Source organism: Manis pentadactyla, chromosome 17 (genome assembly GCF_030020395.1).
Source record: "Manis pentadactyla isolate mManPen7 chromosome 17, mManPen7.hap1, whole genome shotgun sequence".
Lineage (NCBI taxonomy): Eukaryota > Metazoa > Chordata > Mammalia > Pholidota > Manidae > Manis > Manis pentadactyla.
This window is the reverse complement of record NC_080035.1, coordinates 65,515,394-65,542,179: the sequence shown is the minus strand read 5'-3', so window position 1 is coordinate 65,542,179 and position 26,786 is coordinate 65,515,394. Positions and strand designations below refer to the sequence as shown.

Genomic DNA, 26,786 nt, shown 5'->3' with positions numbered 1-26,786 from the left:
TTAAGTCAGACTTGATTGTTGAAAATTAAATGGAGACTTTAATTCGAGTACCACTTAGTTTTTGTGTCATCACTTTTGTGATAAACTTCAGGTAATGCTTCTCCTTTGATAGAAAGAGACTTGTTAATGTGTTGTAAGTCTATTCTGGAATTACAGGATGGGGTGGATTTTGGAAGCTGTGTAAAAACATGTGTAATTGATTATTTACAATGTTTATTAAATCTTCTGTTACCACAGTAAGAAAAGTTACCTGAGTTTTAGTAATTTGTCATTTATGAGCTTGAGACAATGTAAGTGATCATGTGGTTAAGAAAATGAAAAAATAAATGTTATTTTCACGGTATGAATTCTTTTTATAATCTGCACATGATGAGCCATTCTTAGCTGTGGATATTTATGAGTAATGGCTTGACCAACTTGTAAAGCAGAAATAAAGAGCTCTGCATAATATTATTTTCAGTTGAGGCCACCTGATTGCCCATTAAAACTGTACATTACAGAATTAAAATCTTTTAAGGCAACCTTTAAAAATTAGGATTATAAAAAGATGGAACATTGTAACTTTCTATTTAGTAAAAAAAAAAATCTGTATTTCACCGTCTCCTCCACACAGTAATTAGTATGTCAATTATAGTATGAATTTGGGTTATTAGCTTTTTTAATATATGCTGATTAGTTGACTTGAACCTGACTTTCCTGAGAGGTTGTGGAAGGAATTGTTGTCTGGGCTCTTCTGGGGTACATAGTAACAATTAAAACACAAATTAAAGCTGCAAACTAGCTAATTATCTTTTTTAAGTTTAGTATACTTTTATCTTTTTTCTTGAGAATAATTTAGTTTGCATTTTCTAGTAATCAGGTTTTAAAAGTACTCCTTAATTATACCATTAATACATTATACATACCACACCTGTGTTTTTAAAACAGGCCTTACAAGTGCCACCAGTTCTATGGTTATCTGCCTTGTGTAGTATTCAGTCTTATATATTCATTTTGTTGAATAGTAATTATGGACTGCAAGGTTGATGGAAAATATAGGGAGAATTAGGTTATAAATTTCAAAATTGATTTTCTCCTAGACTTTTATCTTCACTATTTTTTGAACATTGAGGTGTGACAAAAGCAAACTCTAAGGCAACTGCAGCTTAAATTTGGGATACTCTTTTTGAAGAATTCTTGTTGCATAGAACATGTATAAGGCAAGCTTTCAGGTTTTATTTATTTGAAGACAAAATAGGAAATGAGTGTCCATGTCTGTTGACTGTAATAGTGGGACTAGTGGCTCAGATGATCACTTAACAAACTAACCTGGAATCTTGCCTCATTGGTAAAGTTATTTATCTTAAGTGTTTTTCTTCTTATATAATACCAGATGTCTAAAAAATTGGAAGAACTTTTCTAGGTACCCTTTCTGTAGATTACCTGAATGCTGACATTTTATTAAAATAAATTTATTGTTTTTTTAAGGTACTGTGTTTTCTGATACTCACACTTAGGGTCTGAGTTTAGATAGGGCTTTAGGAAGTTCAAGATATGTAAATTTTTTATTTTGCTCAAGTAGTCCTTTATGTCCTAGATCTTTTTGTTTGCTTCACTGATTGCTTGTGGGGTTCCTCAGGAACGCATCTTGGTTGGTAGAGCTGAATCCATCCTTCCCGACGTAGGTGTGTCCTGTTCTCTGCTGCGGGCTTCCGTGTGCGGGGCTGCTGCGCCGGGGGGTGTGCCTTGCTCCGGCTCCTCTGCTCTGGGCAGAGCTGGTGGGTTCGGGCTCTGGACTCACGTGACTTGAGTCTGACTCTGGCTCTCACTTTCTGACAGCTCTACTTCCTGTATGAACGATTTAGCCTCTCTTAGCCTTACCTTCCACATTGTTCATTTCTGCGTGATGGTAGTGCTTGTCGTGTGGGATTTGGTGTAGTGAGGATTGGGCTAGGCACGTAGTAAGTACATTACCTATAATTGGTATAATTGGGTTAGTATAAGAACATTGGATACAGTTTGAATATCCAGTGGCCCTAAGGTGTCTGTCCCTACAGTGTTTGTGGCCTCTCTCTTACTTTGCTGTTCTTTGTGCTGTTCTTTGACTTTTCTGTTGAACCCTAAATTTATAAATATTCATTTAAATCTTTGATTAATTCTGGGAAGTTTCTCTTTAATCTATTCTAAATAATATATTTACCATAAGGACTTGGTAGTTTAGGCAGGTGCATTGTATATTTGGTCCTGTATAATTAAAATCTGGGATTTTTTTATCTGTTCAGTTTCTTCAATCTTTGTAATAAGTTTTAACTTGTAAAATTGTATTTCTTCAAGTGTATAGTTAACTGGAAATAGCTATTCATGAGCTTTATATTCATTCATTTAATAATAGCTTATTAGGTATTTGCATAAGGAAATGCTATTTAATATAATCAAAGCACAAAATATGAATAAACAGAAACTATAAAAAAGAACCAAATAGAAATTTTGGAGTTGAAAAGTACAGTAACTAAAATGAAAAGAAATCAGTAGTGGGATTCAATAGCAGATTTTAGTAGGAAGAAGATAACAAGTGACTTGAAGATAGAACACGTGAGATCATCCGCCCTGAGGAACAGGAAGGAAACGTGAAAAGAGCCCCTGAGGCCTGTGTCACTCGGATCTGGTGAGAAGCCCCCACCTGTGCATTGGGAGCTCTGCAGACCCAGAGACCCACTGTGGGTCACGTTATAATGGAACTGGAGAGAGAGAAGATCCGTGACTAGTAGGGCTCCTCAAGCTGATTTCTCATCAGAAACCATGGAGACCAAAGGCAGTAGGGTGAAGTATTCAAAATGCTGAAAGAAAAAGCTATCATTCGGGAAATCTGCATTCTTTCAAAAACTCTACTTCAAAAATGTGGAGAAAAGAAGACATTTCTCAGTAAAACCTGAGAGTTCCTAGAAACAAATATTATAAGTGACTCATGAAGACATAGAAAATCAAAATAAATCCTACCACTGGCAACATTTGGGGGAACACTGCCATCTTAAAACTGTGGTGCTGGTAAGGTAAAGACCTGTGGATCAACAGTGCAGAATCGAGAGCCCAACAGTAAACCCTTTCATTTTTGTTCAGTTGATTTTCAGCAAGGGTCTCAAGACCACTTAGTGGAGAAAGAATGGTGTTTTCAACAGGTGGAACTGGGACAACTGGATATCTACATGCAAAAGAATGAATTTGGCCCTCAACACAAAATACAGATCACATACCTGAGCTGTGGAACTCTTTGAAGTAAACATAGGTGTAAATCTTTGTGACTGGATTAGGCAGTGCTTTTGTGACACATAACCATACCACGAGCAAGAGCAACACAAGTAAATAAATTGGATTTTGTCAAAATTAAAAACTTAGGTACATCAGGGTACACCATTGAGAAAGTAAATAGACAACCCACAGAATGGCAGAAAGTATTTGCAAATCATAGATGTGGGAAGGATCTAGTGTCCAGATTATATAAACAACTAAACAACAGAAATATAACTAAAAAATAGGCAAAGTACTTGAGTATACATTTTTCCAAAGAAAATATCAAATGGCTAGTAAGCACAGGAAAAGGTTCTTATTTTTAGTCATCAGGGAAATGCAAATCAAGACCACAGTTAGATACCACATCACACTCACTGGGATGGTACTATGAAAACAAACCGGAACATAACAAGGGTTGGCAAGGATTTGGAGAAAATCGGAACCCTCATACATTGCTGGTGGGAATGTAGAACAGTGTAGCCATTGAAGAAATAGTTTGGCGGTTCCTCAAAAAGCTAAACAAAGGTCCAGCAGTTATAGGTATATACCGAAGAGAAATGAAAAAAAATGTTCCTATAAAAACTTGTATTTGAACATTCACAGTAACATTCATAATCATAATAGTGGAAAAGTGGAAACAGTGCCACTGTCCATCAGCTGACGGGTGGATGAGCCAAGGGTCAGATATCCACACGGTGGGATAGTATTCAGCCATAAAAAGGAGTGGGATTCCGACACAGGCGAAAACATGGATGAATCTTGAAAACATAAGACAGGTTTAATAAGCTAGACACAAAGTCACATGTTTTATGATTTTGTCTACGTGAAATGTGTAGAACAGGAAAGTGCAAAGAGACAGAAGGTAGGTTAGTATTGTCCAGTTGGGGGGTAGAGGGCATTAGGGGAGGTCACTGCTCAATGGCAGGGAGTTTCTCTTTGGGTGATATATCGTGTTCTCGAATTACATAGTAGTTGGTGAGGGTTGCACAGCCATGTTATGAATAATACAAAAACCACAGAATTTTACAGTTTAAAGTGGTTATCATGGTGACTTTCCTGTTAAGTGAAGGGGTGCCAGCTACTTCTGGTTCCTTTGCAGAATCCTGCTTTTGCCCTGATGCTAGTTTAAGGAGGTCCTTGCTATTCATCACGGGCTTACTAGGCCTGTGTAGAGCCCAGTGGTTCTTGATAGGCAAGTCCCTTTAGTGCACTTGGGAACCTTGTAGGGAATGTTAACATGGACAAGGATTTCCAGAGCACCATGGTGTCTGCTGTGCAATGGAGCCCGAGGGCCACTGCTGTGCCCACCCCCTGCTCCCCTGCACCACCCAGACTTGAGTGGGACATCTGCAGGGTGTGCCTTACAGGTCGGGGGATGGATTCAGAGAGTCTCCTCATTGCACAGCAGCCCCGCTCCTGTGAAGACCACAGACACCGAGACCCTCGGCAGTACAGACCTCTGCTCAGCCTCGCTCTGTCCAGGACTACCCAAACTCGGCATCAAATTGGTGCTGTAGTAGTTGGTGTGCATTTTTATTAATGCAATAAATAAGGACTTGTGGCTATTTCAAGGTAAGCGCACCAATGTAACATGTGGTATGAATATATGATTGTACTGGTGACAGAGTCACAAGTATTGTGGTTTGTGATTTGCACTTATCATAGAAGGAAACACTAATTTCACACAGAGGACAGTGTAAATATTTAATTAGTTTCCCTCCCAAGGTTCCTCTGAATTCTGTGCCTGCAGACTCCAGGGTAAACCCCCAGTTAGAACAAAGCTTATAGCTTTTCTTTGATTGGGCTTCTGTCGCCCCAGGAAGAGTCGTGAACTGGTCCTGATGTGGCGGGATGGGGACTCGTTTTCTGTAGTTAACACAGGCACGGATGTGAACGTCCAGCTCCAGCCGCCTTGCTGGCAATTGGTGGAATGCTGGTCAGGCGTGGGGCCCACCCTCTCTTGCCCCGCCTGTCTGTGTCGGGGCTGTGGCCTTTCCCCAGGCCGGCCCTGTGCACCTCCCCTGCGCCTCGAGCCCACTGACTGCGGGCAGCTCTGTCTCTGCAGACAGCCCCTCAGGCTCACTGCATGTGTGAGGCTCCCAACTGCCTGGCATCCACCTGACTCTGTAAGGCCCCAGTATGTCCTGTTGTCCATGTCTACCTATTGTTTCAACAAGTTGTATAGCCACCATGTCCCAGGCTTAGAGACCATTTGGTCAGATAGTCAGTGGACCAGGACACAAACAACTTATGACCTGTGCATAAGGAAAGTTTGGTGTTGGTGTCTGATAGGTGCCTTTTCCTCATTACACTAACATTCCCCCGGGTGGAGATTTCACACACTAAAGCTGCCCAAGATGACGCTGCCCTGCACGTGCATGTATGTGATCAGCCGCACATGTGCTCGTTGAAAACCTCCCTCAAGTGAGGCGACCTGATAACTAATAAGCATTTCGCTCCCTGTAAGGGGAGCCACCCGGATTCTTCTCAGAACTGACTCTCGCCTGAGCGGCCCACCCTGGCCTGTCAAGGTGTCTGTTTCTTCACCTCTCGAATAAAGCGCACAGCCTGCCGACCGCCTCCTAAGTCCGGGTGCTAAATTCTTTATATATGTGAGGACAAGGCCCGAGGACGCTGTTCTAGAGCCTGCCGGTAACACTTCCTTTTGCTTCACATTTGCTGAAACGCTCTAACAACACCCTAAAAATCTACCTTCTGGTCGGGAGGCTTGGGAACTGGCTGTATAATGCAGGGATGGCATTTTGGAATATCTCTGTGGGTCCAGTCCACCCTCTTGTTGTTTGTTCCTTTTACACTTTGGTGAAGGATTGTTGAGTTTAGAAGTTTGCCATGTGATGTATCTTACCGCCTTGGCACTTTTATGCCCACTCCCAAAATACTGTTAACTAGACCCCCACCACCCCAAGAGGCACCTTTCTCCAGGTATGTTGGGAGGCGGGGTCTTCTGGTAGTTGCCTTCCTGTTGGCAGGTTGAAATTGGGGTGTTTTGTGGTCTGTGTTAGTGGATTGGGTTCTTAGAAACTAAGAAAATTTCCTTCTTCGTTTCTATTTTTAGTGGGGAGGCCTTGGCATTTGTCCAGCAGTTAATGAGAAATCGGGGGACTATTATGTTTTATTTTTTTCCCCTCAATTCTTTCTGTGTTTGACATAATGGTGAAAACTAAAGAAACTTGAGCGGAAGATGCATCAGTGAAATAAAGCTGCATTGCCATTATATCCTGACCTTGATTTTTTCCCTCTGTAACTGTATTTTTCACAGGATTAACTAGGCTCTAAGACGTACCGTTCCTCTCAGTGTTTGCAGCCCAACGTTTGCTAGGAGAGGGGTTGCACGCCTCTCTGCCCTCAGAGGAACTGATGCTTTTGTAGCGTCCGAAGAAGACTGAATTGTCTGAGGGCTTCTGTGTTTTAAATTAAACTCTGATTCATGCTGATAAAAATCTGGCTGCACACCACTGTCAGGATAAATTCATACGTTGTCTGTAGAAACTAGCTCTTCTGAATAACAGGTGAATACAATTTATATGCATTTAAGCTAATGTATTAAATGGCAAGCTAAAGGCATAGTCGTAGCATGGTGGTGAGTAACCTTTCAGAACACTCGTTAATGCTCACAGCATTAATTTCTGTTGGGTAATTTAAGTGTAATGTGAAGTGATGATAGAGTCTCATCACTGTAGTGCCGTTGATTCCTTAAAGCACCGTTGTTAGAAGTTTAAACTTGGGGATAGAATATAAGGAAAAACAAATCTAAAAACTGAAGATCAATAAATGCTTTAGTAATTAAATTGGTACCTAAAGGTAAGAAACTTGAGTTGAAAACAACTAACAGCCTCATCCTCATGGTCATAAATATGTTGGCTTTTCATATGTCTGCTTATATGGGAGATCGGCTGTATGTAATTGATACCATAAATGGTAGAATCCTGGCCTACAAGGACCAAATAATAGGATCTTGACATTAAAAAATTTGTTTCTTTAAATATTTACCCTTGGGAGTACATTTCTGTGAATAGAAGAAAAAAATAGTTCTTAGTTGATTGCCTTGTGAAAATGATGTTACTAAAAAAAATTCTTACTGGTACTATATGTTCACACATCAGCTTGAATTACTTGATTCTTTTGAACAGTATTCTGATTCAAAAATATTTCTGCAATAAAAAAAATAAAAAGCGCAGATGTGAAAATTAAAATACTAGTAATCTATCTCATCCTGAACAGATAACCTGTTAATATTTTTGTATATCTTTTTGTAGTATATTGTATATTTCTGCATGTATCATATCATGCATAGTATTTTGTAACCTTTATTTTTACCTTTTTTTACTTAATGAAAATAATTTCATGTCATTAAATAATATTCTATACAGGTCTTCTTAACAAAATATGAGCTCAAACTCCTGAATAGTACCCAAAACTGCATTTTGTGGATATATGCATTTTTTGCCTGGGAAGAAAATCTCTGCTTTTCATCAGATTTTCAGAAGGGTTCGTGATAGTTATGAGTGAACTTTGTAATGACTACATAATATTTTATGAGTCATTATAGATTCCCTTTGTTTTTAGATTCAGCAGTTTTGTTAGTATATCTTGACCAAAAATATTTTATTCCAGTAATGCAAAGATAATATTTATTCTTAATTTTTCTGCAGAATTTCATCATCTATATTCACAAAAGAAACTGGCCTATAGTTTCCATTTGGGTATTATTTTTACCAAGTTTTGCTAGGGTTACGCTAGAGTGATAAAATGAACTGAGGCAGTTTATACATTTTTCTGTAGTCTAGAATACTCAGTAACATAATAATGATAGTCTTTTTTAAAACTTAAATGGGTCTTCTGCCTTAGTGATAGAATTTTACATTTCCAGTTTTTTCTAAAGATACTGCTTTTTTTTTTTTAGAGTCTCCTCTTTTTCTCTCCATCCTTCTGTCCCTGGCCCCTCACTTTGTCTCTTTCTCTCTCCTTGGTTAATTTCACATTTTGCTAGGAAACCATTAATTTTATATTGCTAAAAATATTCAACAAATTCTTTAAATCCATTTTGTATTTGTGGGCATACTTTTCTAGGGTTGTGTGTTGTTCATCTGTCAGTCACCTAAAAAGGCACTTTAGGTATATTATGGCTTAAGTGGATTTTACAGTTCAGCGGGGGAACCAAGCTGCCACGTGCTACACAGTCAGTGCTGAGGCTCAGACCATCCAGCTTCGAACATAAAACACTGCCAGGCAGTGAGGTTGTGGACTAAATGCCGTTTATCCCGAAAAGGAATTAGGGTGCTTGGAGAGGTGGCAGGTCAAGGTCTGTGGGACACGTGAGCGGGTTGACCCCAGACCTGCTTCTGTACCAGAAGCAAAGACGACAACTCAGGTGAAATCTGACGGCTCAGGAATCAGTGGGGATGAGGCTTCCGTCATCCCAGGCTGGGAAACGTGGGACCCCCAGGACAGTAGCCAGTGGATGGACCTGCCGAGTATGTTTATATCCGTGTTTGTGATGGAACAAGGAGACACTGACTGGTCACCTTGGAGGGTGGTAGACACATTGTCAGTGAGTACCTCCTCAGTGTCTCCTAATAGAGTCCAGTTTTTCCCCTTTTAATCTATTGATGTGAATGATTGTAATGATAGTTTCTGATGCGGCATCATAGTTCAGAGGAGAGGATGGTGTGTTATATCAGAGGTGCTGGACTGGCCGATGAAGAGAAAGTGTTGTTCAGAAGGAAACATAGATGCCCTTACATCATACTGTACCCAGGATAAATTCTGGTGGGTTGGAAGAGCTAATAAAAATAACACAACAGAAATACTAAAAGAAAATTATGGAGAGTATTTCTGTAATGTCAGAATGGGAAGATCTTGGGAAGACAGAAAACTCAGAATCTATGAAGGAAGACATTTTACCTACATTACAAAAACAGAAACAAACATGGAATATACTGTAAGCAGTGCAAGTGATTAACTTGGAAAAATTAAATTTGTGTACTTAATGATTCACAAATGGTCACCATCCCTAGTGTAACAAAGAATTTATTGATAAGAAAAATGACAAAATCAGTAGAAAGATGGGCTGAGGATATGGAAAGAATTCACGGAAGAAAAGCAAATGGCAGCATCCTGAAAATAGGCCCAACTTCCTGTGTCTCCAGTAAGATAACAGTACAGGCAACTTTGATCTCTCCCTGTTGGCATGATCTGAAGTGAGCAGGGATGCGGAATATGCAGCGTCCTGCTGGCGGAGTGTCGGTCACACCGCTACTCAGCAAGGAAATCTGTCTTTGTTTATAAGAATTGAAAATTGCTTTGACTCAGCAGTTCTGCTGTTAGAAAGTAAGTTTGTAGAAATAAACACAAGTCTCTTGGGACACATGAGTGAAAAATGAGAATGGCCTTATTGCAGTAGCAGATGAACCAGAAACAATAGCAGTTCAGGTTTCTGCTGATGCCAGTCAGTGATCAGGCTGGTTGGTGGGGTCGGGAGTGAGAAGCACAGTGGACACAGCAGAAGCATCTGCACAGGGGGTCCTCAGGTCTTTTCACTGCCACTTGGCAGGCTAGCTGGCCATTCGTACATCGAGGTCTGCCTGTAACCAGCGGTGTGAGCTGAGTACATTACTCTAGGCACCTCTGTTTTCCCAACGGGGCTCTGCAGGAGAGCCTACCAAGGCTGCACCCTAGCAGGAGACAGCCAAGCGTGTGGCAGGAGGACAGAAGGACTGCACAGCGAGCATGGATTGACTGTGAGCAGCTTTAGGAGTCTGTGTTCACTACGGTGGGGAGACCTTGGTATGGATCAGGCAGTCCTCACATGTAGGGCCTCGGCATCACGCAGCAGAAGCTGTGATTGATACTCATAATGGAGGTCGTAAATGTTTGCAAAAAAGCTTAACTTGTTTTCATTATACTTTGGTTTTAAAAGTCTGGAAAATACGTGATTCCATTCAGAGAGCCATGTATCTAAAATGATTTTTAAAAGTAGTTTTATTGTATAAGTGGTTAAGTCTCCCTATATCTGGAGAACTTTGCTTTCTAGATTAACTTTTTGAAGGTGATGTTAGCTGATACTTTGCTACAAATACCACTTTTTAATGTTTGACTGCCTCTTTGCTTTCAGTTTTTTGTAGCGTCAGATCCAACAGTTAAAACAGATCGACTGTGGCATGACAAATACACTTTACGGAAATCAATGATTCCTTCGTTCATCACGATGGATCAGTCTAGGAAGGTGGGCTCAAGAGATCTTTGTGATTTTGTTGTTTTAACACTGTGTCAACCTGGATCCCATGTTAAACAAAATTTTGTTGCATTTTAGGACTTATATTCTTGAGGTGAAGTATATATTAATTAAATACATCACCATATTAATATGTGCTTCTTAATATCTTTACAGTTCCTAGAATTCATTTGATATTATCCCAGATGTTCTTTTTATTTAGTTTTTAAATACTAGTTTGTTGCTTATGAATATATGTAGTAGTTGGACGATTGATCATTTAAATTTTATATAAAGGTAACTCTAGGATATTTTCCTTTTGTAGGTCCTTTTGATAGGAAAATCAATAAATTTCTTGCATCAGGTTTGTCATGATCAGACACCCACTACAAAAATGATCGCTGTGACCAAGTCTGCAGAATCTCCCCAAGATGGTACTATGGGCATGGTGGGCGTGGTGATGGGCATGGTGAGGGCGGTGGCGGGGCTGGTGACAGTGATAGTGGGCATGGTGGCGGGGATGGTGGGCGTGGAGGCAGTGATGGGGTGGTGACAGTGATGGGGTGGTGACAGTGATGGTGGGGGTATTGATGCAGATTGCTTGAAGTGTATTTTTGTTCAAGACTGGCAGATTTTCTGGATTATCATCCACAATACCTTAATACAATATAATATATATAAAATATCACTATGTAAATTTTGAGTCCCCTTTTTATACAGATTTAAGCAATAAAGTATCAGAATAGGTGTGGCTACTTTATGCTTTTTAGCAATGTGTATTGCTTTTTTTTATAATACAGTGGCCAAAATAAGAAAAAATAGGAAATAAAACGTTGTTGATGGCAGCCCTGCTAGAGCTCACAGGCTTGTGCAGAGACCAGTGGGGAGTCCCTGCTCCTGCTGCTCTGTCCAGCTGCTGCCTGCAGGAGGCGCTCAGGTTCCCTCCTTCACTGCCCCCCTTCCCACTGGGGCCCCCTGTCCCAGTGTTACCTGGTGTTTTGTGTGTGGCTGACATATGTGTGTATAGCTTTCCAGTCTTGGCTGTATTTGCTGTTTATATTGTCATCTTGAGTCAGTCAAGTTTACTTTGCGTAGGACTTCGTGTTAGCAGTAGGGGAGATAATGTGAATTCACTGTGACTGTGCCTTCCCTGAGCTTATAATGTAGGGACGGAGATCAAATGTACAATGCAGTGAAATAGTGAATAATGAAAGGTGGAAAGTGATAAATGAAACGGATGTGTAAGGGCTGTAGGTTGGCTGTGCAGTGTGGCGAGCTGTAGGCCGGATGCCGTGTGGCAGACCCCCGGGGCTCAGCCGCCTGCCCGAGCAGCCCTCTCCCTGAGCGCCTTCCCCTCCCCGTCCTCCCCCCACAGCCCTGCGGCCGCTGTCCTACCGTCTGTTTCTGTGAGTTTGACTCATTCGGACTCCTTGCCTACTGAGACTGCGTGCTACCTGTGTTTCTCTGGCTGGCTTACTCACTCGACCCCATGTCCTTCAGATGACCCATGTTGTAGATGGCAGAGTCCCCCTCTTGCCGAGGCTCAATAGTACCCCGCTGTGCACACGCCAGGCGCTCACCCACTAGTGTGCTGGGCACTTCAGTTGCTCCATATCTTGGCTATTGTAAACTACGCTGCAGTGGACATGGGGGTGCAGGTATCTTTTTGAAATAGTGTTTCTGTGTTCTTCGTATAAATACCTAGAAGTGGAATAGCTGGATCAAATGGTATTTATATTTTTAATTTTTTGTGGAACCTCCATATGCTTTCCATAGTGGTCGTACAGTTCACATGCCCACCAGTGGTGTAGGAGGGCTCCCTTTCTCTACTTCATCAACAACACTTACAATTTCTTGTTGTTGTTACTGGCCATTCTCAACAGATGTGAGGTGGTGTCTCACTGTGATTTGATTTGCATTTCCTGAGGATTAGTGAAGTGAGCATCTGTCCCAGTACTCTTTGCCCGGGTTGATTTCAGTATCTGAGAGGACTCTAGCGGAGGTTTCCAGAATGTATTGGGAATGCTGTACTGAAGTCCAGGTCAAGGTCAGGACCAGCTGTAGGGGTTTGAGAAGCGCCTGTGTCACCACACTGGCTAAGGACAGGCTCTGTGCAGAACAGTAGCGCAGCCGTTGGGGTCCCATGCCTCCCCTTCTCTGTGCCCCAAGTGCATTTAGCACACACAGTTTTGCATACGTTTTTAGGGATCCGTAGACCCTCAAGGGTTAGCTGCTAGAATTAAGAGAGATGTGACCCAAGCATAGATTTTGGGGAAATAACCTATGTTTACAAGGTAGAAGAAGGAAGAGGAGCCAGGGAAGAGTTGTGCCAATAGATTTTGGCCTTTTCCTAGTGCCTTGAGCAGAAGCCAACTCGAGAGGCTGAGCAGTGGGATGCCATCACTGAGGCGGAGACCCAGGTGCAGTTGGGCCCGGGGGACGGAGGCCTTCTCAAGATGCTGCGACCGCCAGTCACCACGGCTGCTGCTTGGCTGCAGTGCCGGCCGCTGGCCGTCCTCCCCACTGCTGCTGTCTGCGGGGCAGAACAGGGGTTTCACTCTTGAATGGACAGTGTAGAGCTGGGAGGAGAGAAGACATAAGCCCAGAAAGACTGCTGGTGACTCTAGAAGCAGCGGAGACAGTCAGACTTGTATTTCTTACATGTGAAAAAGGTTTGAGATTTAAAAGCATGACTAAAGAGTGCGTTTTTAAACTGGGAGCATAAGGTTCACCTAGACGCCTGAGGAACAGCGTCCGAGGAGGGTGTGGAGCGTGAGTCTTCTGATGGGCCCCATAGGCCAGGTTGGCTACTGTTAAGCCTCCTCTTGGGAATGAAAATTCCCTAGTAAAAATGTTTCTGGGGAAAATACTTACATTTTTCAAACCATACACATCAGCAGAAATGAACACCTGCCCCCACACCCTGCTCGCCCCGCAGTGTGGCAATGGCGCAGCCCCCTGGGGAGCGTCCTTGGGTTCAGGGGGCATCGGCGTCTCCACCTACGGAAAGCGCTGTGTGCTTCCCCGCCGTGGGCACCTTGTCCCCATATCCCTGAGGACGTGGAGTAGCAGAGGTGCTAGAATAGGCTTAACGGGACTGTTACTCCCCAGGGCAGACCGCACCCCCGCACAGTCGTCCTGGTGTTTTCGCCAGGTGGGCCGAGCCGGTGGGAAAGGCGACCCTGGACTTGACCTCGCCTCTTGCTCCTGCCCCACCTGAACAAGCACCCTGCCCTCCGTCAGGCTGAGCTTCTTCCTCCACTTTGGATTCTTTTCTAGCTCAGGTGTTGTTACGGGCTTTAAATAAAGTCAAGTATTTAGATACAGTTTTTAAACATCTGGGTTGTACAGGTGTAAATTAGCACTAAGAAGTTCTGTTATGTATAAACCCTGCACATGCTGTTGCTTTTAAACAGAAAGCTATGGATGTGCCTTTCTTTAAAAATGTCCCTGCCTTGTTAGGTTTCTCTGTCGGTGACAGTCTGCCCTTGTTACACGTCCCCTGGGGATCTCCCAGTCTTTCCCTAGAGTTTACTGTCTGATGCGCTGGTGCGGCTGCCTGGTACCAGAGCCTGACCTTTACACCAACCTTAACGGTTTACAACGCTCAGGGCTGTGCCTCTGGTTTATTCTTGAGACTAGTTTCTAGAATGTTTGTAGGCACGTGCAGGTAGTTCAGCACTGAGCTGCCCTGTGCTGTCTGCACTTTTTCCCAAAGTTTCTTAGATTTCAAGTACAAGTTAGGTTGTAGAAGACAGTCTGACCTTTAATCCGTGGGATGGTGGCCGGTTCCGCGCGGGCTTCTTGTGCGCTGCGTGGGGGTCTGCTGCAGGCCCCCCTGGCGTGAGTGTCGTGGTTTTAGGGCGCAGGAGCTCTGCTCGCCACCCTGAGTCCAGCCTGCAGTGTGGCTGTGTGTGCTGAGCCTGGAGTTTCTGTCATCTTAAAGTACAGGTCATGTGTGTGTGTGTCTCTCCCTTTTGTTCTTTACAGCTGCAGATTTATTCACAGATCTGGAAAACGCCTTCCAGGGGAAGATCGACGCGGCTTATTTTGAGACCAGCAAATACCTGTTGGATGTCCTCAATAAGAAGTACAGCTTGCTGGACCACATGCAGGCTATGCGGCGGTACTTGCTTCTCGGTCAAGGAGACTTTATAAGGCACTTAATGGATTTGCTCAAGTAAGAAAGTCTTAGGTTTTTATCAATTATAGTAGATTTCAACATGAGGAAGAGCCTTAACAATTTTTGTTGAAAAGAGTAAATGGCATTGGTGGAATTCTTACAGAACATACTGTAGGATAAAATCTGAAAAGAAACTGTCCCGTTGTCAGGCACCGTCCCTTTCCGCTGGCTTGTTCCTGCCTTATTCACAGAAGCTTGTGCGCCTTGCGAGCACCCACAGTCTGCAGAGCGGGGACACTTGGCTTCAGTTGGGACGTAGTCTGAAAAGTGGAACGTGTACTTTAAGACTGCACTTCTGCCTGCTAGTTTAGTTTGCGTCGTCTCTTGTAAATGCGCAAACAAACTCATGGATCGGGCTCTTGGGCTTTTGTTTTGCTCTTTGGCATTTCTCATGGCGTCTTCCCTATTAGCTTCATGTGTGTCCTCCCTCCGTCCATGGGCATGAGAGCTCTGTGCCAGAGTCAGCCATGCCCTGGGCTCTAGACGATCCTGGCCGGGTCCCAGACAACCCTGGCCAGCGAGGGCACCGAGGGGACCAGGACATGGACTTGACGGCCTGCACTCAGGCACGTGAGAGGAGATTGTTTCTGGCGTTCCCAGTTGGGCCCTAGAGCTCGTTCACACCTTTCTGCCATACGAGCCGTTGTCTGTGCCCAGGCTCCGGTGTGCATGGGATTCCCCGGAGGGCTCTGAGGTCGCTCTGGGCCCACCCGCAGTGTGGTCAGTAGGCCTGGGGCAGGGCAGGACAGGCATCTCTCCCCGGCCTGGCTGGCGGGGGCGCCGCAGACTGGGGACACAGGCGCTGTGGTCCCTTGGCAAACACAGGTCAGTCTTCAGTAAGAAAAACAGTCTCATTTTTGGGGGGCGCACATAGCAGTAGCTGCATTTCTGTGTGCCTGTGGGTGACACTGTTGTCAGTTAGCTGTGGAAGAGCCGATTATCCGCTAAGGGTAAGTGCCTCATGGTTATACTTCAGTAGCCATTCTACCTCTCAAGTAAAGAAGGGGTAGCTGTGGGTACGTAATGGCTGTGAGGTCAGGGCCTGCAGGGGTGCTCTTGAAGTGCCATAGGGCTGAATGTAGGTACATCAGGCCAGGCTGAGCAGGCGTGCAGGGCAGGCACAGGTGGAGACAGCGCGGCGCTGGCAGCTTGAAGGCAAAGCAGAGTGGGGCTGTTCGGTGCTGCCAGTCACGCCACCTAGCTGGCCTCACGCATGTGCCTTATGCTGGCTGTACTACTGAGAGTCTCATTCTTGATGTGAAGTGAAAAGTGTATCCCTTTCCTAAGGCATGTCTTACATTTCTAGTTTTTAAAGGGGCGCCGCTGACCCCCGGCCTGCCTTGTATTTACAGGAGTGGGGCTGGCCGTGTGGTGCCTTTTCACTGTCTGCCTGACATGTTTACTGCCGCCGAGGCCTGTGGCTGGCAGGGGGAATGTGCACACCTGGCTGTTTGGGCTGTATTTTTTTCCAGTTTTATGGAGTAATAATCGATACACATCACTGTCAGTTTGAGGCGGGCAGCATGGTGATTTGGTCCACACGTGTTATGGGATGATTCCCACAGTAGGTCCAGCTAACAGCCCTCTTCTCATAGAGATAGGATAAAAAGAAAATGGAGGAAAAATAGGAAAAATGTTTTCCTTGGGATGAGAACTCGTAGGATTTACTGTCCTGAGGGCTCCGCGTACATTGCCCAGGTGCTCTGCTCAGCACGCCGCACACCGCACCCTAGGAGGGACTTGCCCTGTGACTGGATGCCAGTGCCCGTCTGTGCTTGCGGCCCACCCTTCCCACTGACCCCGTGCTGTGTCCTTGGCTTGGTGAGCCCCTGGCCGCAGAATTGTGAGCTTACTGTCAAGAAATGTAGATGTTAGTAGTCCTGAAACATTCATGGTATCGCAGTAGATTTTAGCCTTTAGAGTCATGACGTCTGCGTGTCCAGTTATTTGAAGTTGATGGCGACCCTCCTCCTGCCGGACTATGTGGGGGTCACAGAAGCTCGTGCAGCTCTAGACCGGACTTAAGGTTAAGACTTTTTTTATTAACATGGATGGCACATTTCAGTATTCAACTTAAACTGAATCAGAATTTTTTGAGATTTTAAAGAAATGTTTTGGTCCCTAAAATACTTGGTGAAATCCTGTTTACAGTTAATTGTGTGAAATGTTTGTTACCATGTTGCCCTGGTTCTGTTTTAGTATTTGTGATTTGAACTCTCTTTATAGTTCTAAGGTTTTTCAAAGCTTGTTAAGAAATCAAGTAACACTAGGGGTTAACATCCAAAATATATAAAGAACTCACACACCTCAACACCCAAAAAACAAATAATCCTATTAAAAAATGGGCGGAGGATCTGAACAGACACTTCTCCAAAGAAGAAGTTCAGATGGTCTACAGGCACATGAGAAGATGTTCCACATCACTGATTATTAGGGAAATGTAAATCAACAACACAATGAGATACCACCCCACACCAGTTAGGATGGCCAACATAGAAAAGACTAGGAACAACAAATGCTGGTGAGGATGCGGAGAAAGGGGAACCCTCCTACACTGCTGGTGGGATGTAAGCTAGTTCAACCATTGTGGAAAGCAGTATGGAGGTTCCTCAGAAAACTAAAAATAGAAACACCATTTGACCTGGGAACTCCACTCCTAGGAATTTACCCTAAGAAAACAACTTCTCAGATTCAAAAAGACATATGCACCCCTTGTTTATCGCAGCACTGTTTACAATAGCCAAGACATGGAAGCAACCTAAGTGTCTATCAGTAGATGAATGGATAAAGAAGAGGTGGTACATATACACAATGGAATATTTTATTTTTTATTTTTTTTATTTTGGTATCATTAATCTACAATTACATGAAGAACATTATGTATACTAGGCTCCCCCCTTCACCAAGTCCCCCCACATACCCCTTCACAGTCACTGCCCATCAGCGTAGTAAGATGCTGTAGAATCACTACTTGTCTTCTGTGTTGCACAGCCCTCCCCATGCCCCCCCCACACTATACATGCTAATTGTAATGCCCCCTTTCTTTTTCCCTGCCCTTATCCCTCCCTTCCCACCCACCCTCCCCAGTCCCTTTCCCTTTGGTAACTATTGGTCCATTCTTGGGTTCTGTGATTCTACACAATGGAATATTATTCAGCCATAAGAAAGAAACAAATCCTACCATTTGCAGCAACATGGATGGAGCTAGAGGGAATTATGCTCAGTGAAATAAGCCAGGTGGAGAAAGACAAGTATCAAATGATTTCCCTCATTTGTGGAGTATAACAACGAGGCAAAACTGAAGGAACAAAACAGCAGACTCATAGACTCCAAGAAGGGACTAGCGGTTACCAAAGGGGAGGGGTGGGGGAGGACGGGTGGGGAGGGAGGGAGAAGGGGATTGAGGGGCATCATGATTGGTGCACATGGTGTGGGGGGGTCACGGGGAGACAGTGTAGCTCAGAGAAGACAAGTAGGGACTCTGTGGCATCTCACTACACTGATGGACAGTGACTGCAATGGGGCATGGGGAGGACACAATAATATGGGTGAATGTAGGAACCACATTTTTTTTTCATGTGAAACCTTCATAAGAGTGTATGTCAATGATATCTTAATAAAAAATTTAAAAAAAGAAATCAAGTAACACTTTCGTTTTGAAACAATCCATTTAGACCAGAACTTGTCCGTCCGGCTACCACTTTGTATCAACACAACTTGACTGGAATTCTCGAAACGGCTGTCAGGGCCACCAACGCCCAGTTCGACAGTCCTGAGATCCTCAAGAGGCTGGATGTGCGGCTGCTGGAGGTACTGTGGCCGGCCTGGTGCCGCGGCGTGCTGCTCTGGGGCGGGGGCCGCCTGCTGGGCGGTGGTCCAGGGAGCGGGGCCTCCCAGGGATGCCGGGCGGAGGGCACGCAGCACTTGGTGCATTGGCTGCCCACGTGTTGCAGGCGCTTAGGTGCCATCAATGGAAGACAACTGTCCGCAGGGGGTGAGCGCCATGGGCAGCGCACTGCTGGCTTGGTCATGGCCAGGGACCATTAGCAGGATCTGCTGGGTTTTTCTAAAATACTGACTTTTATGGTTTGGGAACATATAATGCAGTGGGTTTTTGTCATTTAAAAAGTGATGAATTTTAAAGAGGTTTTATGATATTCATGAAAACAAATGCCATTCATTCCAGAATATTTGTAGGGTGCTCACTACGTGCCCGCCATTTTCTAAATGATGAGGATATGGACGGAAAGATGCAGTTTTTTGCTCTCATGTAGACAACACTCAGACTCTTGAGTGAGTTTATTTTTCCGCCTCTCTGCGGGCTGTGGCTCGGGCAGCCTGGCGGTCAGCTTGTGCCGGTGCAGCCCCGCAGCGCTCATGTTTGCTCCTAGGTCTCTCCCGGCGACACCGGCTGGGACGTCTTCAGCCTGGACTACCATGTTGACGGACCGATCGCAACTGTAAGATCCCACTCTCATGGCCTTTCAGATCACTGAACATTTCATTGTTTTAGAGTTAGCTTTTTTTCCTAAGAACTTCTGATTCAAGTGAGCACTTGACATCTAGGATATTCCCATTGAGTGAATACTTAAGCCAGAATTGTGTGTGTCTTAATCACATTAATGAGTGCTGAAATCCCCTATTATTTTAAGAATTCTTAAAAATACCATTTGTTCTATCATAGGTTCCAGCAAGTACTTAATAGATGGATTATTCATTTTGTTCCTTTATTCTTAGAATGTAGCAACTAATTTAGGATAATTTGAAAGAACTATGAAGTGTATTTTAGGGGAGTTGTGTTTCTACTACTTAAGTGAAATTCAGTGTTTAGTATTCATTTAAGCTGATGAGAAAATAACAGTACTATTGTTCCCAGGGCTTTTACCATGTTGAAAGGGAAGAACTGTGTCTTGTAGCTGTTACCAGGCCGTAAAGATTGGCCAGTGGAGTTGTCCTTTATATTTCTGCAGTCAGACTGCCCCTCCCTGGGCACTCCTGTTTCCTTAGGCAGATTTCAGTAAATGCTCCTGGACCAAGATGCTGCTTTGAACTTACTTCAGTCATTTCTGTGTCTGAAATATTGAAGGACATGCATCCCTCTTAATTACTGGGAAAAAGTATTTTGTTAAGAATGTAGTGTGACTCTGAAATTCCACCGTGGCGGTTCTTGCAGTTTGACTCCCTGCTGCTCCTGCCTCTGCCTCTGCCCGTAAGGCCGCATCCCTGCCAGAATGTCTCGTGAAGGCCGCGGTCCGGCCCCCGGCCCAGCCATGCGGGGTGGTGGCTCTGCGTGGACATTTGGTTCTGGCGTGTCTGCCGTGAAGTGCTAGCTACAGCATGATGGTGTGATTGTTCCCCGTGTGAGATTTAAGCTTGGCCATAGCAAACCTACTGTATTTTAAATGCATAACTACTCTCTAATTTTTTGTCATATTCCAATTAGTTTTTTCTCCTTTGATTTATATCCTGAACAGTTTTAAATAGTTACCATGTACGAAACAGGATATTTAAACAGGTCATTGAAGTTAAAATCTTCTGTGTTACCCACTGCTCATGCACACACCCTGTACATCACATAGGACTTCTTTCCTGTGTCCAAGGCACTGTGTAAGGGCAATTGGGTCTGCCTCCTGGAGAGTAAGCGCCCTGGGGAGTGGGTAGACTGACATGGTCTGTGCATACAACTGCTTAATGACTTCCATGCTGCTGCAGACCTTACTAAGGGTGTCATGTTAGACATGGCATACCTTGTACCTAAATGACTAATCATGCAATATATTCTTAAAGGTTTACATTTTTAAAAGCTCTAGTAGAAAGAGTCAAAAGAATTTTATATCATATATTTGTTTTAAAAGTAAATGGAGGCTAGATGTCTGTGGCTAATAGGTGTCAGTTTGTATACCACCTCCTTGAGCTGCTGGAGCGGCCTGGGAGGCAGGATTGGGACGGAGGAAAGGGTCTCCTCACTGACGCCGGGGTCTGCCGGGCCATCATGTGGGAGACGGCCTCGTGCTCGTCTGCTCCTGGCCGTTCCGGTCCTGAGGTCAGCCTGTGTCCTGGGTTGGTGAATTTTCAGCTAAATGTGGTGTATCCATAGCCATATTGTACAGCTGTAGGTAGCCAGACTAATACTAGGAATTGAAATAATTTTTAACTATCATATATTAAATTTTATTCAGTTGTATATAGAAGTTACTAGAAAGATAAAAAGAGGACTATTTTATTTAAAAATACACCTTTAGAGCCAAATTTTGGGAAGGAAATGGATTTTCTGCTTTTTTCCCTGTTAAGTTTAATTTATTATATTATCTCTATTCCTCTTCTGTTCTCATTGAGATTGCCATTTTTGTATAGAATTTAATTTTAATGAGTACATATCTTAGTTGTATAATTTTATCTTATATAACATAATATAATTTTGGCTTATTACTAATTCTGTGAAGAAGGATATGGAAAGTTATCTTTAATTTTCTCATTTTGACACTGGACAGAATAAAATTCATTTATTTCTGTCACTGATCTCCAGGGTGTTAGATGAGGTATCAGAAACTCATTGAATATTTTTCTGAACCTTATTCTACAGTAAGCAGTGAACTGAAAGACCATATACATAGCAAACCAAGAATGTGGAGGGTGTTCCCCCCATAAATGCAGTGGGATGTGAATGTGTTCCTTCTAAACAGTTACTGTTTCTAAAAGAATTGTGATTAAACTGCATTTTTATAGGTCAGGCTACAGTAAGTGTGCCCTGGGAGCTTGGTACTTAAAGGACACCTCTATGATATTATTAGTATAGCAAAGACTCCTTTAATTTATCTGTAAAATTGTCTAATCTGGTTACCCTTATTTCTGTGACCATAAGAGTGCTAGTGTGGATAGCACAGCAAAATGGGTCATGTCCAGACCATTCTTAGTTAGTTTAGCGTCACCTCAGAGATCCCTAAGCTCCCGTCAGACAGGGGCTCATCAGTCAGGACTGAGCCCCTGGCGCAGAAAGGCACATGGCGCAGGTGGTCTTGTGACATGTGAGCAGTGCTGAGAACACGCAAAATAAGATAAGGTGGGGCTGTGAAAATGGTGGGGGTCATTCAGTCAGTGTCCTGTGTCTGAAGAGGCCAACCGGTGAGACCAGGGAAGGGTGTGTAGGCTTTGTTCTTGAGGGGCAGGTGGGTCTGGGTGGGAGAAAAGCAAGGATGAGGGCCCAGGACCGGTGTGGGTAACAGGAGCACAGGCCCAGGGGTGCGGATGAGGCAGGGTTGCAGGGCCAGACGCTGGCTGTCGGGTCAGAGCCCGTGCTCCTGGGTGCCCAGCCTAGATCTGCAGCTGAGGGCATTGGGGTTTTCTGGGGTCTGTGGCCAGCCCTCTGTACTGTGAGGTGCACACCGGACACCGGAACTGTGGAAGAAAGGAACGTGCCCACGTCGGTGCCGCGCACGTGTTTGTGTCAGAAGTGGGCCTGGCTGCCGTGCAGGAGACCCGTTCCCGTGTTCCCGAGACGTCCTTAAGCTAGAAGGGTGTGTATGGTGTATCTGGCAGTCAGCTCTCACTGAGGCGTGGCATCTTTACTTGATGCACCTGGCCACTGTGGGAGGGATGCGGTGGGGGAGGAAGGCCTGGCCCCCTCTCTGCCCCCAGGGCTCCGCCTTCCCGATTGGGAAGCTGGTGCCTGTTTGCAGTGAAATGGTTGTCAGGGGCGTAGGTATGTGTGCTAGTAGCCGGGAGGCCTCTTCCCACCGGAGAGTCTTCCAGGCCTGCCTTCCAAAGGGCTTTGCACCCTGCCCTTTCCCTCGGGTGGCTGGGGAGGAGCCAGCCGTTCTGTTTGGAGTTGTAGATGAGGCCCAGGCAAAGATCAGAAATTCCAACATACCACTTGATAGCTGTGTAGCCTTCAGCCTGTTTCCCCATCTGTAAAATCAGTATAAATGTACCTCCCTGTGCCATGCGTGTGCACGGTGAGCCGCGTAGCACGTGAGCAGCCAGCGTGGTGGCCATACAACGGTCCTGTCCTTGGATGTGCCGTCATCGTTGCTCTACACGCTCCTGAGACATGTCTCTGGCTTTGTCACCAACGGCAAGGGTGGTGCGGAGTGCTCTCAGCCTGTTCCCTGCTCTTTCCAGGTGTTCACCCGGGAGTGCATGAGCCACTACCTACGAGTATTTAACTTCCTGTGGCGGGCTAAGCGGATGGAGTACATCCTTACCGACATTCGGAAGGGACACATGTGCAATGCGAAGCTCCTGAGGAATATGCCAGGTAATCCCCGTTGGGGGGCTGCCCGGGGAGCAGCGTCCCAGCAGCCTAGCGAAAATGAAAGTGGACTTGAAGTAATTGAGCTGAAAGGTGATTCATTATTGTGCTCTTGGATTTGGCTTTTGTTTAAAGGCTCATTTGTAATATTGCATATCTTGACTTCAGTGCAAATCAGTAAAAAAATTGAATTGTTAGGTTTTTTAGATCACAAAGTTTCTTTTAGAATCACATTTGATTTTCGTTCTAGTATTCATATATGTACTTTAATTTTTTTTTTAAAGTTTAAAAAGTTAATTTTTAGGGAAAGAAAGCCATTTAATAAATCACTGACTTATTTAAAATTCACTTAGTGTTTTAATTAGTCTGAAAACTGCTTTAATGTTTGGTTCATAAACCAGGACATGGATTTATTTTACGATGTTATTACGATTAAAAGCTCATGCCAGATAGTCAAGTTAATTTTATTGTTATAAATATTGAATGACTTCAATTATGAATAATTTTGAAATTTTGAAGTTGATTAGGTCAAAACCTTTGAGAAAGTGTTTCGCTATGCCTTGAAGGAAGTACTAAGCTGTTAACACTGTCCGTACTTTGATTGGTGAAAGTAATTATTAAAGAAGCGGTTGTTTGGAGAAAGGTGCATGGTGTCTGCTTATTTCTGCTTGTTCACTAGGTCCAGGCTGGGCCCTGAGCAGCTCCTGAGGCTGCAGTGTAATGGCATTGGGGAGGCGGGGCTCGGGGGCACCTGCCGTCTGCTGATGGGATTGGCAGTTTCTCCTGGGTGCTCATGCTTTCTGTGTGCCCAGTAGGCGTGTCCAGTGGGTCAGGATGCTCTGATGCTCTGGGCTCACTTTACAGAGAACTGATAGTAGGGGTCGTCCCAAGTAGCCTAGAAGGATGCCAGGTGGAGCTCTTCCCTCCGAGTCCTGTGGAGGTATGGACAGGAAACCCTCCCTGCCTTCAGTGTCACCTCCTGGGCAGTGTGGGGACGGCGCTGAGGGGAGAACCGTCTTCTGTTGTTCTGTGCCATGTCACGGGTGTGTCACAGGGCCCCTCTCTGTGGGCTGGTGGGCACTTGCTCCTGCCCCCGTGACCTTTTGCTGCCCTGGAGTGGGGTGGTTCTTTGCCATCACTTCCTGGGCCAGCATCCTCCTTGTTGTCTGGTTTAGACCAACTCAGTGTAATGCAGGTTCTCGGGCCTTGTATCCCTCTTTCCTTCCGAAGTCAGTGACTGTTGTTTTAGCCCTGGTAAGTCTGAGCTCTGTGACAATGCTAAGCATTAGCTGGTTGTGATACATTTTTCTGATAGGAGTATCAGCTTAAAATGTGTATATGAGTATGCTTTTCCCTTGTATTGAACAATCAGCAGTGAGTCTGGTTTCTACTTGAAGATAATACATTTGATCAATTTTCTGTGTGTGGGAAAAATACATATTTCATCTTTTATAAAACTAATAACTTTAACATAACTTGATCCTGTTATGTGGAGCTTAGTTTCAGCTCTCACTGATTCTTTTCCCTTGCCATTAAAGCTTCTGAAATATTTTTAATAGCATAATATCCATATGTATTTTATCTTTTTTCTTTGGTCAGACATACAGGGTTTTTTTGTTTTTACTATTTTTACACTAATATAAATAATACCATTAGCTTTTTGTAAATACATACTTATATGCCTCTCGTTATTTCTTTAGAATCGATGAATTGAAAATGGAGTTGCTGGGTTAGGAGGTGTAAGTTTTAGTTTTAGTTTATATTTACTAGTACTTAGTTTCGTTAACATGGAAAATTCAGGAATGTCCTGCCAGCTGTAAACCTGAGGCAGGAATGTGGACTGTTCCCTGAAATGCTCATGTAGACGACCTTCGGAGCTCTTCATGTACGCTTGGTGTGCATATGTGGTTTAGTCGTACGTACGGTACCAGTAATTACCACCCAAGATATTTCAATAATATCCATCAAAGTAAATTGTTTGGAGCAAATAGTTTAACAAAATGAAACAGACAAATGCAAGACAAATACAAGAAGGAGCTTGTGTTCTTTTCCAGGTTTTGCCTATGGGGCCAGGGAGTGAATGGGGATCGTCCCTCCCCAGGGAGTTGTTCAAGGTGACCTTGTTGGTCTTTGTTAGAAATAAAGGGAACCTGGTGGGGGTGGGAGGGGTGGTTGGGCCCTCTTTGCCAGTTTAATTGGCAGCTGTTTTTCTTCGTGGTTAATGATTCATCATTTACCGATTGTCAGTGTCCTGGACTTAGTGAAATGGTGACTTAAGACGAGTAGACATTTTTCTCTTTAACCCCCTTTTTTTGGTATATCATTTTGCGTGTCTGGGTAAGTCATCCTCATTAACTGTGCATTCGTGAGAGCTCTCTGTGGGACCTGTAACTGAGTGGTCAGCTGTCAGCGCAGGTGCTGGTGTGTGCCTTCTGGGCTCAGGATGACTCCCTGACCTTCTGCCTCGGTGCCCTCCCCTGGGGTGGGGTGGCAGCCGCGCTCACTCTTGCGGTGCTCAGGGAGGGATCTGTGCGGAGTTCTCTGCTGGCACCGCCTTGGGGGGCTCCGCTGTGCATGAGTCACAGGATCCGGGGTTCCCAGCACAGGCGGTAGGTGTCCTGCTTCTTTCCAGTGACCTTTGACTCTCCAGCCTTGAGAAATAGAATGGCAATAAGATAAAGGCACTTTTAAATACAGTTACATCAGTTACAAACGCAGGCCAGTGAGGTGATTTTGACATTGAGAAACAGTTTTAGGGTATTTTTTAAAAAAAGAAGTGTTTTAATTTTTGACAGCACTCAACGCTGCTTATGGCCATGTCCGGACGAGTAGGCGCTCTGGCTGAAGGTGCCTCTGCAGCGCGGCCATTCCAGTCTGTAAGTCAGACTTGCAGTTCTGCCAGCAATCCCTGGAGGGCAGTAAAGGGTCACAGATGAACCTGACGTCTCCTAAATAACCCGCCGGGAAGAATGGTCTTCCTGATTTTGCATATGAAACTGAACTGTTAAGTCAGCCGGGATGCTCAGCGGCCCCCAGTAGACAGTGCTGAGCTTGGGGTTCTTAAGAGTCACAGAGTCACTTAGGGCCAGTCATGAAGACACAAGGACACGTTCCACGTGCATTTTTAAGGTGCTGGGGAGAGGTTCAGGGCGTTTCAGGTGTGAACTGTATTGTTTAGGAACTAAAAGGTCGAAATATACCTGTGAATTCAGTCTGCTTATGAATTGGGTTGATAGTAGTTAGAGCCTTAACCAGGCACGTTTCCATATGCAGTGCTGGGCTGCTTTCCCCCGCAGGGGAGAGAGGCACTGGGGCCTTGGAGGTGTTTCAGACTTTGGTTATGTGGGTGATGCCATCCGGGTCCTTTCCACAGGCAGTGTCCTCATGGCACGAGCCGTGGCTCACGCTACCGTCAGAGGCTCTCGTGGAAGATGCCATTAAAGGTGCCCTCCTCTACTCATGTCAGACACAAGAATGGGTGAATTTTCTAGAAAGAATATACAGTATTTAGTAGCATTTTACGACTGTAAAAGAAAGAACACATTTTAATATTGTTGCTAAATTTGCCTTGGGTGTGGAGACCTTTTAAAAGGTGTGAATTAAATAGTTCAGCTATAGATGAATGCAGACTCTCCGTTAATTCTGAGGACCGAAATGGCTTATTTAGTTAATAGCAGTTGAGGGCCTACCCTGCTGCTGGTTTCTGGTGTCCAGTGGCGGACGGCAGCGAGGTTCTTTGGGCAGGGTGTACACTGCCTGCTCGGAGGATGGGCGCGCAACCAGGAACCCGGACTGCACGGTGCTGAGCTGTGTGCAGGACAGCCAGGTGCCCCAGGAGTGCAGAAAGGGCCACC

The 26,786-nt window shown here is 44.5% G+C and overlaps 1 protein-coding gene across 6 annotated transcripts in view; it reads left to right on the top strand.

Moving 5' to 3' along the window:
- TUBGCP3 (tubulin gamma complex component 3) overlaps nucleotides 1-26,786 on the top strand; it is a 78,653-nt gene that overhangs the window by 37,662 nt on the left and 14,205 nt on the right. For 5 of the 6 annotated variants that reach the window (XM_057494651.1, XM_036893647.2, XM_057494648.1 and 2 more), the window contains 6 exons: nucleotides 10,403-10,513; nucleotides 10,827-10,935; nucleotides 14,492-14,681; nucleotides 18,359-18,494; nucleotides 19,076-19,144; nucleotides 22,803-22,938. In XM_057494651.1, coding sequence (XP_057350634.1) covers nucleotides 10,403-10,513; nucleotides 10,827-10,935; nucleotides 14,492-14,681; nucleotides 18,359-18,494; nucleotides 19,076-19,144; nucleotides 22,803-22,938 — 751 coding nt within the window. The remainder of the gene's footprint in view (nucleotides 1-10,402; nucleotides 10,514-10,826; nucleotides 10,936-14,491; nucleotides 14,682-18,358; nucleotides 18,495-19,075; nucleotides 19,145-22,802; nucleotides 22,939-26,786) is intronic. The other variant, XM_057494649.1, reaches the window with a different exon arrangement.